This window comes from Megalops cyprinoides, chromosome 1, assembly GCF_013368585.1.
Source record: "Megalops cyprinoides isolate fMegCyp1 chromosome 1, fMegCyp1.pri, whole genome shotgun sequence".
NCBI classification, from domain to species: domain Eukaryota; kingdom Metazoa; phylum Chordata; class Actinopteri; order Elopiformes; family Megalopidae; genus Megalops; species Megalops cyprinoides.
The window spans coordinates 67201863-67220744 of record NC_050583.1 but is presented as its reverse complement, the minus strand read 5'-3'; the positions used below and the strand labels follow the sequence as shown (position 1 = coordinate 67220744).

Here is an 18882-nt window from a genome sequence, read left to right as displayed (position 1 = left end):
TTTTTTTGTAATTTAGCAGATTCTGCTCACTAGCATATCTGAAATTTTACACTGTTATTAAATACTACTGTAATGTTTGTGATGAATTTTTGAGCCTGATAGGTTGAGAGAGAGGTTAGAAACGTCCCACAAACAACTCAGAAAATACAAATCATGGGGAAAGAGGACAGCAACAAGAAAAATAAAGGGAGGGTGAGCTGTCAGAAACAAGTTAATGAATTTTGAAACAAGAAGAAAAAGACAGTATTTTTATTGCATTATGCTTTGAATAATGAAATCATTGGGTGGTTGATATGTGTGGGCTGCTTCAGTGCCTCCTTTTTGAAACAAATACTACGGTGTTTAGAGCATCCAAACACACAAGGAGATATGCTAATGCAACAAACTTTCTAAAACAAAACACATTTGATTAATTTAGTAATTACTTTATCTAACAGTGAAAATGTGTCAGCAGAGCTTTTTAAAAATGCATATGTTTTTGTAATACCCTTTTCCTTGTCTTCACACAGGCTTGGAGCTGGAACTAACATCTTGGCATCATGGGAGAATCAAGGATTTTGTCATTTTTCTCTTTCTGTATTCGGCTTGGCATTATATTGGCAGTATTATTCTTCAAAATTCAGCATGCAGCTGCTGAGAGCCCAGAGCAAAACCCTAAGCAGGACACTCCCTCACGTGACAACCAAACTAAAACATGCACTGGAAGTTATGAATGTAAGGTAGGTGTGATTCTGCCAGTGTGGAAACCCCAAAACCCATCCTTTGGAGACAAAGTGGCAAGAGCTACAGTCTACTTTGTAGCCTTGTTTTACATGTTCCTGGGGGTTTCCATCATTGCAGATCGCTTCATGGCCTCCATTGAAGTCATTACTTCACAAGAGAAAGAGATAACCATCAAGAAGCCCAATGGTGAAACCACCACAACCACAGTACGAATATGGAACGAGACTGTGTCCAACCTGACCCTGATGGCCCTGGGCTCCTCTGCCCCTGAAATCCTGCTGTCTGTCGTTGAAGTGTGTGGCCACAAATTTCATGCTGGTGATCTTGGCCCAAACACTATTGTGGGCAGCGCTGCATTCAACATGTTTGTCATCATTGGTCTTTGCGTCTATGTTGTCCCTGATGGAGAGCACAGGAAAGTCAAGCATTTGAGGGTGTTCTTTGTGACCGCCACTTGGAGCATATTTGCATACACCTGGCTTTACCTGATCTTAGCTGTCTTCACCCCAGGGGTTGTTGAAGTGTGGGAGGGCCTGCTTACGCTGTTTTTCTTCCCCCTCTGTGTAGTTTTCGCATGGGTTGCTGATAGAAGGCTTTTGTTCTACAAGTACGTATACAAGCGCTACAGGGCCGGGAAACAACGGGGCATGATCATTGAAATGGAAGGTGACAGACCACTTCCATCAAAGGTTGATATAGAGATGGATGGCAAGATGCTAAACTCCCATGCAGTGGACTTTTTGGATGGCACCCTTGATTTGGAGGATAAAGACCTGGATGAGGAGGAAGCCAGGAGAGAAATGGCCAAAATCCTGAAGGAACTAAAGCAGAAGCATCCTGACAAGGAAATGGAGCAACTGATTGAGCTAGCCAACTACCAGGTCCTGAGCCAGCAGCAGAAAAGCCGTGCCTTTTACCGTTGTCAGGCTACCAGACTGATGACAGGGGCAGGAAACATTCTGAAAAAGCACGCTGCGGATCAAGCTCGTAAAGCTGTCAGTATGCACGAGGTACGCACTGAAGGTGCCGAAAGCAACCCCGTGTCCAAGATCTTCTTTGACCCTGGCTCGTATCAGTGTCTTGAGAACTGCGGTACCGTGGCAGTGAATATTGTGCGTCGTGGTGGTGACCTGACAACCACTGTGTCTGTGGAGTTCCGTACAGAAGATGGCACAGCCAACGCAGGCTCTGACTACGAGTTCACCGAGGGTGTTGTGGTCTTCAAGCCTGGGGAGACACAGAAGGAGATCCGGGTGGGCATCATTGATGATGACATCTTTGAGGAAGATGAGAACTTCCTGATTCACCTCAGCAATGTAAAGGTGATCTCAGATGGCACAGGGGAACAAAACCCAGAGGCAAATCATGTTGAAAGTCTTGCAACCCTGGGCATGCCCTCAACTGCCACAGTGACCATCTTTGATGACGACCACGCTGGCATCTTTACGTTCGAAGAGCCGGTCACACATGTGAGCGAGAGTGTTGGCACAATGGAAGTGAAGGTACTTCGCACTTCTGGAGCTCGTGGGGTGGTCGTTGTCCCTTACAAGACCATTGAGGGTTCAGCAAAAGGGGGAGGAGAGGACTTTGAAGATACCCATGGCGTTCTGGAGTTCCAGAATGATGAAATCTTGTAAGTTCTTGTTTGCCTGTTTATCTTTATCATTGGTTCCGATCATTGCAAGACAATTTGCCTACTGACTGCACATTGCAAAGTTCTTTACAGCTGCATGTGAATGTTTTTCATTAGAGCCTAAGAAAAGTTGAATCTGATATCTGATTCTGAAGTTGTGCATTTTCAATCACAAAATATTGGTGATACCAGTAGAAACCTGTGAATTATGCAGTGTGCTGTCAGTTCCCATCTTGTTTGAGACTTGAATGCTTGATTTTATGTTATTTCCATTTTACAGTGGACTGAAGCGCTTTTGTGCCATATGGAGGACTCATTTATCAAGTCCCTTTGTTTCTCTGATCTTCTCTCTGCTTCCTGTCTCATTCCTTTCTGCTTTCACTTCAGACTTTGTTTTTAACTGTAGAATTGTCAGCCATTACTTTTTCGTCAAAAAGGTCCAACCCCATCTCATATACTGACCCTGACCGTGTGTCATGTTGCTTAATTAGTCAGAACACTGTGGTGCAGCTATGAAAATTAATTTAGGCTCTAACTGATTTGCCAGATGTGCAAAAGGTTCTTATTTTGTGATTAGAGTTCAGAATATGGATGTCAAACTCAGTTCCCAGAGGACTGTGCATATGCTGGTTTTTGTGCCAACCTCTGCTCTCAATTACGCACAAGTAATTAGCCCAATCATTACTCAGTCTCTTTTGAGTCACATGATTTTTTAATATGTTACGTTACATGTTGAGATTATGCATCTCAACATGTAATGTATCAGTAGGAAATGGTTTACTGAAGTGTATTTTAGGAATGCACAAATGCAAATGTATGAGGCTAAATAAGTAATTAGTAAGTAATAGTAAATTGGGCATACTAGATACAAAGCTATAAAACCCATATGGTACATTTTCCCCCAAAACTAAATGTTGTAGTGAAATGCATCTAGATTTTATATCATTCATATTAATTGTAGGTGCAGTTATTTTTGTATAGTTAAGTGTGGTTTTCTATACAAGCCTTATGATGGAAGTTACAATGTTGACGGTGATGTGTAGGGATGCATTAACGCCTGCTTCGCTATTTACAGTATAATATTGTCATGTAAGTCCTTATTATTGATCTCACGTTATTGATTTAGTTGAAGGAAGTAGAACTGCAGTGTAGTTAAAGAAGCGATATATAGCAAAGCAGACTTAACGGCTGTCTGAATTAAGGGATGGAGTGCAGCCGCAGAGTGAGGCTCAGGTTTAAGCTCTTCCACCTGCAGGCGTGCACAAAGGATGCATGGTTCTGCAACAGTAAGAATGCTCACCCACACGGATGTATCCAGAAAAACATCCATTGACAGGATCTTACAATTTTGGACATTTTTCTCCTCATACAATTGTCATTTGATTACCCTACATTGTAAATGATGATACATATATATGCAAGGGCCTCATACTTCCTCTTGGGTAGGATGCATAACTAAAGGGCTAACATAACTGATTAGTCAGCCTGTTGGTACGTCAGCCTATTAAAATCCTCCTTGAGTAGGAATTATTTCAGGCAATGATGATTTTGATAAACAACAATTTTTAATGAACTTCTATAACACAACACATGATCACAGTAATTAATGGCACCAAACAGTAACCATCTCTTGTCTCAATAGAATTGAGGACAATGGTTGAGTGTCTTCACTGGTCACTGGAGATAATAGTTTGGAACCCTAAATTGAAAATGGAAAAAAATGTTGACATTAAAAATACATAAAGGAGGAGACTGTATTTCACATAAATGTTCTAAATTACAATGTATTTCCTTGCAGACCTCCATTTTTATCAATTTTCCATTTTTTATTCTAATTTCAAGCCGGTTAACTCAGCTGTGTGATAGAAAGTTACGTTGTATTTGTCTCCTTTAAAGAACAGAGACATGTTTTTCCCTTGGACAGAGGATTTCTCTGACTACAGAATTAATTCATGAGCAGCTGCTGTTTGAGAAATACTGCAGCAGAGTGATTGTGGTAGATGTTTGTTGTGTCTGAGGAAAGGAAAAGATGGGAAATGAAAGCTTACCAAGATGTTGTTTTTCCCCGTTTACAGTACAAGAAAAATGCAGTTTCATGCAGTGTGCAGTAGCCAAAGGAAATATTGCAGGGAGACAAAAGCTGATTCACTCAGTTGATTCCATTACTTCATACACTGCTAATCTACACAATTTGCCCTGTACAACTGTGTCAACAGCGATGACAGACTGAGAAAATGTGAACACACGGGTGGGCGATGTCGTTCCCCGAGTGTCATAACTTCCTGAATGTCATAACTTTGTGGCCCATTAAAGTAAGCCATGAACACATGTAGCATGTGGTCATTTTGACAAATACAGCACGGTAAGCACTGGAGAAATACGGGTTTTGGACTTGAGTTTAGGCTTCAGTTTCTTAAGTGGAACAATTGATTGGAAAGTAACTTGATTCTGCCGTTATTCCAGGTGTCAGGTAGCTGCTGGTCACAAGGCATGTCTTAAACCTTTGGGCTGATGACCCCCAGAAGAAGGAGTGGATTACCTTCATTCAGAGTGCATCTGTGTGACTATAGACAAATAGAGGAATGGAATTTTGTTTCCTTTTGGAAATACCTGACAGTAATAACTCCAAAATAAAATGTGAAATCCATGACACAGGTAGTGGAATGTGAAAAAGTCTTGCTTTTGAGGTGGCTGGGTGTGTTATGTGGGTCCAGGCATGGCAACAAAAATAATGCAAATTATTTCCTTTGGGATTAATAAAATATTTCTTATTCTTTAATTGGTGTAAGTATTCAATCTCACATTTGTCCTGCTTACTGGCGTGGGAAGGATCATCACAGAACAGACAGATTATAGGTCATATTAAGTTTTGAAATACAGTACTTAAATATATTTATAATTTAAAGTTACTTTTCAAATATTTTAATACTCTTTTGTATCTGCGTTTATACTGTTTTTTTTGTTTCTATTGTTGCATCAACTAACTGGAATTACAGTAGCACCAAACAATATATGACTGCTGTGAATAATGGTTCCAAATATAAAAATGCTTTAATATTTTTGGTCATTTGGACGACGCTTTGCTTTCTTCCATAAGGCACTGATGCAGTCAGGAAATTTGCATGAAGGCAACACAAACAAACATGTATTTCTTAAGATTACTGGTTAAAGCACAGTGTTTATGTTGATGCTAAGAATATGTTTCATGAACTCTCACTTTTATTTAAGTTCGATCTAGGTAATATTTCTTGGCAGAATAACATTACTCAGATTCACTAGCCATTCAACTAGCTTAACTAGTTTCTTTTTAATTATACAATTACACAATTTGACTATCAACATAGTCAAGCAACTGAATTGAAGGAAATAGCCCATTAGGTAATTTGTTTTTCCAATGCCATTAACTTCCTGGCACACAGTGCATAAGGTCTCTCCGAAATCCACCGCAAAAGTTCAATTTTTTCAACGTCCTCGAAGACAAATTCCAGATCAAAAAAAAGGAAGGAGGAGTTTCACAAACACATCAGAGATTCCCATAGGAATGAATGGACTTCTGGTTGACGCGCATATGTACACATAGCTATATGGAAATGAAGCGTTAATTGAAAATTTGCACAAAGGTTCTAAATAAAAGGAGAAAAATAATCAAATGTGAGTAAGTACCTTTTATTTGTCAAGTATATAATTCAAAATGTAATAAGAAATAGGCCTTTCCATGTGGTCATTTTATATAAACTATGTATTCATTGAATTTACAGAAAATGTGCTATATCGTGATATGTATTGTTATCGGGATATGAAATGACCTATATCGTGATATATGTATAATCTAGTATTATGGCAATTATTAGTTTATGGCAATAGCTGTTTCTTTCAGTAGCAGACACAAAGCAGGAAATTAGTCTGACTGAATTAGCGGCAATGAAAGAACAAAGAAGCATATGGCCCTTGAAAAGTACATGAAGGAGGAGATTCCATTTTGATTTGGAAAAATAAAGTAGAAGGTGGTTGTAAATGAAAATGCCTATGCTCTGGTACTTCTGTCCTATTGAACAGCTAGTTAACTCAGCTGTGTGGTAGCAAGCAAGTTACAAGCAAGTTAGGTTTCCCTAAGACTAGAGAGTTGTTCCATCCTTGAACTAAATTTTAGAATATATTCCTTAGATTGTCCTTAGACATGTTTTAAATATTTAAAAATAGTAGCATTTTAGAATATTTTAAACATTTGAAAACATTTGCGAAGGAGCATTCTCTTCTCTCTTTCAGTGACTGCAGTTGTAGCTACATTTTTTGCCATCTGAAGATGGCGGGTGTCTTTTTTCTTGATCCTTAGTGAGTGCTAAACATTCTTGCCAAGAAGACAGTGCTATAACCATGCACTGTGTAACCAGAGATTTTATGCTCTTCACTTGTTTGGGAATAGTTTGCCTTTGCTTTGCCTACACTTTGCGCGCCACGGCCCACAGACGTCCCTTTGTTTCTTTTGTCTGCTGTTGGATGCACCCCTCAAGATTTTAAGAATGGAAGGTTTCTGTTTTGATACTGGTAATGACTGTAGATAGGAGTTTGCCTCATTGTGTTCTTTCTCCCTGCCACCATTGACATTGTGGCAGTGGAGGCCTGCCTGACGGTGTATGTCAGCTAATAGGCGGCGGAGTAGTGGAGTGTGGGCCCATGTTAGTGCAGCATCTTGACTATACCTCATTCCTCTTTTCTAAGTAGGTCAGATCTGCTAATGCAGTGCTGTTGTTATTAAATATTATTAATTACCATTATTACCAAGGTTACAGTATTTAAATTTACTTTATGTGGTAGCCTTGTTCTGACCTTACCTTGAATGTTTAATTAAACAAAGTTCTGTCTATAGAAACTGGAAATAAGTATTACACACAGTTTGAGATTCAGCACCTTAATAAGCAAGTCTGTTTCACTCAGCAGCTATAATAGATGTAAAGAGCCAGGCATGATATGCTCACATGATGACAATAGTGCTGGTTTGATCAGACAACCCTTACTGTGATTTAATGGGTAAAACCAGTATAATGGGCCAATTGCAATAACCTTCGCAGTTGTTTAAACCTCAGGTTTAAACTACAAGGCCCCTGCAGTCTGTGAAAATTGGAACAAGTGTTTTTAATGAATGAGAATAAGAACAGCCATTCCAGGCCTCACAGAGTTCAGTGGCCTAATTGTCTAAAGGTGGGGGTTTAAACCCCTGCTAATTTGATTGCAGTTGGTCCACATAATTTCCTTGAGCATGACACAGGGCAACACATCCATGAATTAGATTTACATTTGCATTTAGTCACTTTAAAGATGACTTCAAAGAGCAAGTTATTAAATGTTTAGATTTTGGTGTTAGCTGAACCAAGATGCAGTTTGAACAGATGGGTTTGATGGGTCTGCGACATAAGATGGTCAGTGATTTGGCAGTAATGACTGCTGTGGGGGCCGAGAGTAGAGAATAGACATGGCAGAGAAGATGGGCCCTTTTGAGGAGAGTGACTAGAAGTGACCAGAGTGGTCTGCCAGTCAAACCAGTTGCTGTCTGTGAGCAAGGTAGCTACTGCAGCTAGCTTGACTGTTGAACCTTATTGTAGAATATTAATACTCATTCAGTGCAACATTGTTGCTTGGTGATGAAGTAAAAGTAAAAGTAGGCAAAAGTAGTTTTTTGATAGTTATTAGCAAATAGTAGCCCAGGAGCACAAGTCTCTTAAACATGTGTTTGCCATTTAAAGTACCGATCAGTGCACATTAGATGGAGCTAGGTTATGTATGTATAGCTAGCTATAGGCATCATTATTCTTTTTTAGTTCCTCCTTTACTAAAGTGTTTTCCAGATGGAGGAATACCAGTTCTATATGCAAACATTGTACATGTTAAAATCAGCAGATTGTGGTTTGCATTATCCATGATTTCAGGTCACCCACAGCACTCCACCCCTTCATTACTGCAAACAATCAATAGTTAATTGTACTTGTATTTCTATAATGCAAACCTGATAATGGTACACTATTTTAGCACATTTCAAAGATGGAATCAAAAGTTAAATGTGTTCTGCAACTCAAGACTTAATGAGCAGTTTCTTTGAATACAGCAACAATGTTGCTTTCATATGTCACCTCTTTATGCTGTTACCTTTTGACCTAGACAAAGCCATTGTTATCATCCAGGTAGTGCAGTACATGTGTCTCACTACTGAAGAAGCATTTTGTTGAAGGTCAGTAGACAAGAGTAATAACAGTAGTGTTGGGGTTGCACACAGTAAAACAATGTTTGGGGAGAAATTAATGAAGCTCTTAATTCAACTGTTCTTCCAGGAGTAGGGATGAATGAAGACAGAAATCTTTGATGTTAGTATTGGCTCAGTGCAACTCTGCTCTGGGTATGGAATATGCAAATAAATATGTGGGGAAATGTACCTCTCTTCTGTCTGTATATGTTGTACAAATTATGGAAGCTAATAATACACTCTCACCTTACACAGAATAATAAAGTGCTGCTGGAAACCCTACAAAAATTGACTGCAAGTCTCCAGGCCCTCACTACAGAGTGGACCAAAAATGTCATTTAATTTATGAGTGTCAGTATACCAGGGCTAAAGATTTCCTACTTAATACACAATATGCCATCAAGACTTTTCCTACTTATCTGTGGAAATCAGGCCAGCAAGATAGCCATCTTATCATAGCAAAGTGGCATTCATAGCATAGCAAATTCAAAGTGGCATTCACAGCTCAAACGCAAGATGCTCTTACTCGTCACATAGTCTTATATTAATACTCTTGCTGTGCAGAAAAACAAAAAATTTATCTTTGCCAATTATAATAAATTATCTCTAAGGTCAGGGGTGCTTACACAATGCATCTAGTATAGTTTAACTTTAGTTTAGATTTTTATCCGTTATCCATTGGAAATGTTATTTTCCTTAATGTTGTTTTTATTCTTGCAAGATCTGGTAAGAAATATAATTAAGTTCTACTGTATACATGTTTATATTCAGGTATCCTCAGCTCTTAATTGTCCAGATGTTCAATTTGACTACATGACTACTGCCTTTATTCTTTCATAGTGCAGCATGCCTGCTGTTTCCTCAGACTCAAAGCTGACCTTGCAATAGCCATAATACTCATTTATGAAACTGTTTGCTATCAGCTGCAGGTGGTGTGAAAAAAGAAGCACTCATTGCAAATTGCAAAGCCTAGTCTGTGGGGTATTTGAATTAGCAGTAACACAGAAAAGGAAATAACGTGAGATTTTCATTTCTTCTCGCTGAATATTTGGATGTTTTCCGAAATGATCATGAAGTAATCATCATAATATTCTGCTGATGATATTATGAAAGTATCTGTATTCTGCATACCCATGTTATATGTGGAGCTATAGCAGAATGCTTTTGACATTCAGAATGCATCACACTGTTACGTCTCTTCCGTTACTCCCCAGCCCTGCAAATGAGCAAAAAATTTTTTGAAAACCAAATGACCATGCATAATGTCAGACTTTAAAGAGATTTGGAAACCATTTCTACAGTCCTTTCATCTTTTGGTTGCCTGGAATTTGGAGATACTAAACAGTGTGGGTCAACCTGGAGGAGGGGACGAACAAGGTCGGCAAAATTAAAGATTGAACAGAAACAGCTGTTTCCACAAGGAACGGCCGGAGCTGAGCACCAGATGTGATGGAAACAGAGCGGTGAAACCGGAGAGTAAATAGGGCAACTACAAACTTCTCTTCTGCACAGTCATGGTATTAGAAATAAATGGGACACAGCAGAGGAAAGGGAAAGCAGGGAGAGAAGTGTGATCCCCAAAACAAATGACCGGTGCTCTGGATTATTTTTGATCTGGCTCTGGGCTTGTTGAAATGGAGGTTTCAGCTGCTTCAAAGACTCCAAAGTGCTGACTGAACAAACGGAGGTTCGGCCTCTGGGGGATTTCCGCCCGCACCTTCTGCTGTCTCCTGCAGGAGGTACAGTGTTGTTGCAGGAGCATCCCTGACGTGACTGTACTTTATCGCAACTAAAGTTGCTAGTAAGGCTCGACGGTAGACATGAGGCCTTCTTTCTTCTTGGAGCACTTCTGAAGAGATTACACACAGTCTGCAAATGTGTGACTTTCTTGTTCTTCCCTTGCCTGTCTTTTGTCTACTGTTTTGATGGCATTTGAAGCGACCTCTAATAAGCTTATTTTGTGTCTTCCTCTCTTCTCGTTCTTTATCCTGGATCATTCAAGTGTGTTCGCCTTTTTCCTCAGTAAGACTGCACAGAGCAGTACGCTAATTCCTGAGCAGTGGGACAGCAGTGCTCCTTAATCCTGTAGATAGACAGAGAGGCTACAGGGCATGGCCCTGTCACACAGAGTACAAGTACCTCAGTGGGGATGCTGTGTGGAGCAGCTCTGGCAGCCAAGAGCACAAATTTAATCTCACAGGGCTGAGAATGAGTAAAACATAAGCAGAGCTTAATCCAGCCACCATCAGGTATTATTGTGTGTGTTGTACACTGTCAAAATTTTCACCCTGACCCATTCCCCAATCAAAACCGTGTTCCGATGTTCAGGTTTTGTTTGGGGAGTGGGTCATGCTTTTTAGTTTTCCAGAAATGCAGGCATATGATGTGCAAAAACTGGTATGACATAAAGTGTGTTATGCCTCCATATCAAATGTGAAGCATTTCCCCGCATTCTTTATTAATTTATTCGCTATTCATAAAGAAGATTATTTTGATCATTAGATCAATGGTTAGAGTAGGTATTGCATTTTAAATGTGGACAAGGTCCCTTCAAATATGGTGCGGCTGTAAAGCTCTGAAGATTGGTATTCTCCCAGCCTGTCCCCATATTACAAATTGAGTGCCTATTTACGTATGTGCTATACCTGGAACACTTGAGTCTTTCGGTGGAGAACATTCCAAAAAAGGACTTGAAACATTCCATTTACAATGCAAGAGGGGCACTGTGTGTTGACATTACACCAGCCATTTGTTTTATTTATTGTAGGGCTTATTCCCTCATACACCTTCAGGCACGTTCCTCAGATGCAAGTTGAAGAAGCTGGTACTGTCCAACAGCTGGTTAACATTTAAACCTGAAGCTTTTTTGGAGCCGTTCCCTATTTGCTTTGGTTCCCAGTACACAGAGAAGATAATACCTCTAGCTTTTTAGATTTCTCCTCAGAGCCTGTTTTGTATCATTGGTCACTGGGTATATTCATATGTTTTATGAATATCTAGAATAGCTTGTGAATGCTTACCTAAAACATTGTTTTCTTCCTCAAGGACAAAAGAATGCAGATTGGCTTGAACAATGTAGCTACATGCAGTGTGCCTGCCCTGTGCTACATGCACCTGGTGTCCTCATGTAGAACAGGAGAAAACTTGATTGTTTTACAGCATGTTTACATTGATGTTTTACAAAAGACGTGACGTAAAAAATATGCTTTTCCTTTTTTGGTGGAGTTCCCTCTCTCTCAATTGCAGTTTATTTTGGGATTATTTTAATACACAGAGTGATGCTAGTACAGATGTGAAAAGCATGGAGTTGCTGAGTGCCAGTATAATTTATCGCTATCAGTTGACTGTCTTTGCTTCACGACGTCATGAAAGTATGTTTTCTTACCTTCCAGCGGTTACTAATGCTAGTCTGCTACATTTAGCCTACTAATAATGGATGGCGTTGATGCTTTAGTGCACATTGCAGTTCCCTCCTATACCCTAGCGCTCACCTGTTTGGTTTTACCCAGAGTGGCATCCACTGCAAGTGGGACTGCTCTCTCAAATCTTCACCGAATCCACAAGACTAAGACAGTTTGCCAACCGCATTGTAGAGGTTTTGTTCATTAATCAGGCTAATTACAGTGTTTAATCCAATCATTAGGAAAGGTATCATTTGGATCTAGAAATGCAGTGCTTCTGAATGCAAATGTACTGGCTAAATTCATAGCTGGGGGTTGTATGTATTGTTTCAGATCAGTCTGTATCTGTGTTCATACTCCTCCTGCCTTGCTTCAATACAGATTATGTCAGCTATGATTGCTCCTCCAGGAAGTTCCTCAGAAGTCAGTGTTTCATAGCCTTTATGAAACACTCCCACAACAGCTTACATTCTGAGAGACCGGTGCTGCCAATTGTTCCTCCCTCCAAGCAGCATGACTTAGTGATTTACGCCAGTGGTGTCTAACAGAGACCCATGGGTTATTAGTTGTCCTTCCATCTCCGGGCCCCTTTATTTAATATGGGCCACCGACTGGATAGGAACCTGAATCACCTCTGATTGGTGGTCTAGTTTTGAACCTGAGCTGTTCTTAAAGAAGACAGCTGGACACAGAGATGGCAAGAGAGCATTGATAGTTTGGGAGTAGAACCAGCTGTCCTTGGATCTTTAGAACTCTGCTGAAGCAGAGGTTGCTTGCAAGTATGTGTGTGTGTGTGTGTGTGTGTGTGTGTGTGTGTGCGCGTTGGGGGTTCTCAACTCACTAGAACCCGCCCATAGGCAGATGTTTCTAATGAAGCCTTTGATCTGAGAGGTCTGTTGAAATTTGTTACACAATGAAAATTGCATGGGGTTACAGCTAAATCACACATGTTTAGACATCAGCTCTGAAGCAGATAAGGGACATGTGAACAGCTGAACAGACTAACAACATGTTTACCACATTAATGCGCAGCAATAGATAAACAATCGCTACCACTAGTTTGTTGCTAGTGAAGTTACTCATTAGATGGTGGTTTGAAACATCTCTTATGCAGTTTTACAGTTAATTCCACATATACTGTCTAAATGACTAATTATGTTGCATCAGTTCATGGATTCATTTATGTATGCATCTGTCATTCTGGTTTATTTAGCAAGTCTGTACAATGTCATCTTTGGATAAAACATAAAAATAAAAAGATAAAAAAATAAAGAAAGAAAGAATTGAAGGTTGGCATTACCTTTTACACCTTCTCTTCTTCCATACAGAGACTCAGCTGTTTTTCAGTTTCCTTTATGAAAGAGTCCTACCTTTGAAAAGGAGAGAATAGTGAATTTTACTCAGAGTAGGTATTAGGGATGTAACTATATAACGAATTTCGCGATATCGCGATATCGCGATAAAAAAATGTCTCGATACGTTGTGGGACTGTAATGAAACGTACCAGGATATTACATGGTTATTTCGCTAGTATAACTGCGTTCTACTATCTCTCCTTGTCGAAAATTGTATTGTTTTTGTTTTGCCAAAATATTGTACCAGGGGCGGTTTGTTCCTTAGGGCGGTCGGGCGACGCACCACCAAAGGGGGAAAGGGAGGGAATTTTATTATCACATTCTACCACAGTGTTACGTTAGCTGTGACTGTTCTAGACAGTTTGTCCTGCCTCTGAATATCACAGTCCAATCAGCGTCAAGTCGTCTTCCGTGGAGTACTGCCTTTTCGGGCGATTTCAGTCTGGTTGAAAATCTCCCAGATCGCTCTGAGAGACTCTGATAGAATTTTTTTCAAACTGCAGGCACTGCAGTGCAATCTGTATGGGTTCCGGGTGGGCTTGCACTAATGTGCTTTCGTCATACGTAACCTGGTGTAGGGATCGCTGGGGCAGCCAGCGATCTTGTCACATTCAAGGTCAGCATGGCTAATGTTACCACAACTCAGAGCAACTCAGTCCTGTCAGTCGTCGTAGTAATCAGGATAAATTGGCAGCTAAAGAATTAGGACCACCCAGACCAAATTTAAACAATCAAGCAATCAATTTAAATAATCAAGCAAGTATCTACAAAGGGGGGGAAATCGTATAACTGGGGATTTTCGTGGAGCTGGTATGAGTGGAAAACGTGGCTACCAGGCTGCAAAGTGGCTAACGCTTTGTTTGCAATGTGACAGTAAGTTAGCTAGCTGACTAATTTGCACAATGCAATGTGACAATGTCTAGTTAGCTAGCTGTTAATTTACCCATTGAACGGGTCACCTTAGCCATCATCGCAACAATTGCCCCCCCTGAGAGATTTGGCAGGAGCCGCCACTGAATTCTACATACATAGTTCAATCATTCATTGCCAAGGACAATTCATGCCAATTTTTGCACATACTTGCATAAATATATTTTTCCCACAAGCAGTTCACAGTTCACATCCCTGGTGGGGGCCTGAGGGAAGATGATCTGTTTTCTTTGTTTTTATATGGGCAGGGTTTATTTGAATAAAGCATGAGCGTGTTTTTTTTTTTCTTCTCTAAGTCTAAAGGTGGTGTGTGATGGTTGAAACACTTGTCAGAATGCTTGGGCTGCTGTGTTCCAGTGCCATGAGGAATGCCATAAGTGTTTGTGCAGCTGTAAGAGAGAAACAGCATGCAGCCCCTGGCTGTATTCAGCAGCTCCATATGAGGACATGTGCTCACATACTCCAAAACATGTAATCCACACAATCTGGTAAAAAGTGTTGCTCGGTGATGACCATTGTCTTTTAAAAAGAAAGCTTGATATGTATCATAGAACTATGAGATCCACAGAATACTATATGTATTACTATTCAAAACCAGTTCATTCCAATATTTTAGTCTGGAAGGCAAAGAAAATACCAAAGGTCCACACATCAGTATAAAAAAATCGTATTTAGTCTTCCAGAGCCCTCTGAACTCCTGTCACACTAAAATGGTATGCTGCTATTTCTGGTAATTGTGCACCCACAGTTCCTGAGGCAGATGTCTTGTGCTGGGGTGGGATCAATTGTCTAATCAGTAGTCTTGACAGGTTTCACGTTCATATATCTACTGTAGATATCGCCACTAAACATTCAAGTCACACTCAGTGTCTTTAGCACCTTCTGATGTCTGTTGGCCTGATATAAAGGTTAAGACAGGCAGAAAGCTGAAGTGTCATAAAAGAGGAACAGTTTGCTTTCAGATCACACTTGGAGGAAGTAGACAGTAACTGCGATTTCCCCCACTGTTATTTTATGCAGCTTCCACAAATTTGTGTCCACATACTAGCAGCCAATATTGTTTTCAGGAAATCAGCGGTGTTCGTGCTGGAGGCTTTATAGGGTTCCAAGATGATAGGTGATAATCCTGTATCTAAACAACCTCCCCCTCTCATCCTCTGCTGTTCCCGCAACTGTCATATGACCCTAAAACAACCTGCCACTTTTCCATACACACTCCGCTGGAGCCGACACCGAAGATTCACAGCTCTTGAAGTTTTTACATGGGGTGAAGGCTTAGGTAACCTCATTAGTCATCTTACAGCAACTGTTTGCGTGAACCGTTTACGTTTTGCGAGGACACGCTATAAACAGGAACTATCCGGAAAGGAGAGCAGAGTAAAAAGGAGAAGGGAGGGAAGGACTCACAGGAATGAAGAGTTCTACTTGACCTGACACAAAGCAGCACAATGCAAATGTGAGTTCAGGAAGTATGAGCTTGTAAAACCAAAAACCTGAGTGTTGTTGATTGAAGATGGATTTCCTCCAAATAGGAGGGTTCCAAAAGGAATTTTACAGCAGCAGGAAATATGGCTTCAGTCTTAGAACTGTGTTAACAGAATAGAAACCCCAACCAACCAACAGGGCTTAGCTCCTCCCACTCTGTAGTCTGCTAACCAACTTCCTAATGTTGGTCATGTAGATCAGAGGTGCTGTATTTCATTCATCTAAACAATTATTGTATTTGAGACCAAACTTGGACAAATGGACAAACATGGACATGGACAAACATGTCCTGACAGCACAAAGAAGCTTTTTCATGAATCTGCTCAGGGGAAAGAATACATTTTGCCAGCAATGAAGTGAGCCTCTCTTTTGATAAATACCCCCAAACACAAGATTAAAGAGGTTTACCAGCCTATCAGATTGACAGTATTTATTTGGATGAATATCTTCAGAAAATGAATCTCAGTGTGGCTTCAATAATCTGCCTCCCACAACCTTTTTTTTCCTCAAAATTCATTGTGTCTTCAGTTGAAATATGATATATATATTTTTGATATAGATTTTCAAACTTTTGAATGTTTCCTTAATGTCATTTGTTTCTTCCAAAATAGCACTTCACACTTTATAGCACTTTAAGGTAAATGTTTAAAGTTTTGGTTAATTGGAAAATGAATAATGCAAAATGTGCCTAATAAAAAATGTGTTCATTGCTGCATATAACGACTAATCCGAATGCTATTGTAAAACTTACATCTAAATCAAATTATTGTGAACATATTATTTACTAATGTACAATAATGTTCTGGTTGTGCCATCAAAGGGATTCTGTTCTGTAGTTTTTCATGATTTAATGTCTTTCAGAGTTCACTGCTCACTGATCTTCATTTTTTCTGTTTCTGCATATAGTCTAGAAGCAAGAGTAGTTGGTGCCCTTTTCTCCCTCTCAGTAAAGTTAGCAGTATGCAGTATGGCAGGGGTCCTTCTTATGAATTAATTTCCAGCACAGTGACAGTTCAGTTCCTGTGCAGTTGACAATATTCCCAGTGTCAATTTTGACCAGTGAAGTCATTTTTTTTTTTATTTCACCCAATTACTCTGATTACAGATCTGGTGATGATTACAGCAGCTTGATCAAATCAACTGATTGAATCGCACCTGTGATTTGAATTGAGAGTAGAGAGGGGCCACGTGTGAAACAAGAGAAAGCCTTGATTGAAAAAGAGGTCGTTTTCTAATTTTAAGGCACAAGTGTTCTTTTTGCTTGGATTGATTCTGTGGCTTGAGAATGTGCTTGATGCACCGCTTTAGCAAATGGGAAACAAAAATGCCGCTCGAGCACTGCAACGCAAATATTTTATTTCATCAGCTTACACGTGATACTGCAAAAAATGCTCTGGTGAAAAGTGTGATGGCAAACGTTACCGCAGAAGCTTTCGCCGGTCTGTAGAAAGCAAACAGCACGTAGACAGGATGAGTGCGTGACCACAGTTTCTGCCCATCAGCAAGCCTTCCTCCCATGCTCCCCATCAACACATATGTGATTATACCTCTGGGTTTGTGTTAATGCAAGGTTCCCCCTACTCCACAGAGCCTATTTTTCCTGGAGACTTGTTGCTGGATTGTAAATCGAGTTTGCATTCGTGTCCCTGAGACAGCAGGTACATGAATAAATTGAAATCTCAGAAGGTAATACGGGTGAGGTGGAAGAGTTTGCAGAAGACTCACTGTTATCCATTTTTGCACATTGTGGACTGACAGCCTCTGAGTAAATAAAAATGAGACCATGTATTTAAAAAATAAGTTCCTCTAATTTGTGGTGTTGAACTTGGCACATCAGATAACAATGCATTTTTCCTGATACGCTGACGTAATAAGAAATTAATTATGTGTTTCTGTGGAGGGAGAGTGCATGACACTTACTCCTGTTTCCATGTTGTCATCACAACACAGCAGTTGTCATGTAAATACAGAGGTCTCTCTACGCAAGTTTTCCAAAAACTGATATTTCATGAAAACCAATGCAGGATATTAAAAAAAATAATAATTTACAATTTTATATTTATATTTTATATTCAAACGTGTTTGAAGTGAGAGAGTTGTTTTCAATGGCTGGAAAAATGCTTGGACATCTGAACCCCCAAACTCAACACCAAAGATCCTAATATTTTTCACTTGAAAATTTTCAGAATTTGGATTCCACTGTTTTTGTCAGTATTTCCAGCTTTGTTTCCATTTATTATTTATTAGACTACCCATATTTATTGACAGAAATAGCAAACCAAAAATGTAGAGCAAATCTGACAAGGCCAACACTTTGACTCTTTTAAATCAGTGCATTCAGAATAAATATTTCAAATATAAACAAAAATACAATTGAACATTGCAACATAAACTCATACATAAAGGAAATAAATGTAATCTTAATCTATTATTTTACCATTAAAAGGTTTTGCCTTCAGATTATTTGCCTAATGCAGTGATTCAGCATACAATATACATTAAATATACTGTATTACAGCATTTCTCAAACCTGCTGATTTAAATGATCAGTTTGTTATTAAGCAGCTTCAGGAGCTCATAACGAGTTGATCATTTGAGTCAGCTGTGTTGGAGCAGGGAGAGATCTAAAACATGCAGGACAAGTGGTCCTCCAGGACAGGTTTGAGAAACACTGCTGTATAATATACATTGACTTTACCTTACATTTACATTTATATATATACATTTACCTTACAAGGGTCAAGTTTACTTTTCAATATTTGAGTAATCTGTATCCCTACATGAATATTTTACTAGTTAGTGCACTAGCTATTACAACATGTAAAGCATTTATGCAGATGGAAAATCATCTGCAGCAAACTCCCATCTGGCATGTGATGATTTCAGGCAATCTGACACCATTGCCAGAACAGTTGTATTCATTTTCTCTTGATTTTTTTACACTTATAATTTTGTGTCTAATCAAGAGAGTGCTGGTAAAATTAATTTTAATAAGCAAACCTCCAGATTCTAACCTTCCTAGCTTCTTCCTGTGCTACACTGCCACCTCAAGATCAATCAAAAGATGCATATAATCTGTTTTCCTGCCTTTTCTTATTGGCAGAGTTACTGGCAATGTTC

At 39.5% G+C, this 18882-nt stretch overlaps 1 protein-coding gene across 2 annotated transcripts in view; it reads left to right on the top strand.

Moving 5' to 3' along the window:
* The first annotated feature begins 513 nt into the window (after positions 1–513).
* The window catches only part of LOC118780218 (sodium/calcium exchanger 1-like), a 142745-nt gene continuing 124376 nt past the window's right edge, over positions 514–18882 (top strand). For both annotated transcript variants that reach the window (XM_036532628.1, XM_036532635.1), the window contains exon 1: positions 514–2356. In XM_036532628.1, coding sequence (XP_036388521.1) covers positions 540–2356 — 1817 coding nt within the window. In that variant the 5' untranslated portion in view covers positions 514–539. The remainder of the gene's footprint in view (positions 2357–18882) is intronic.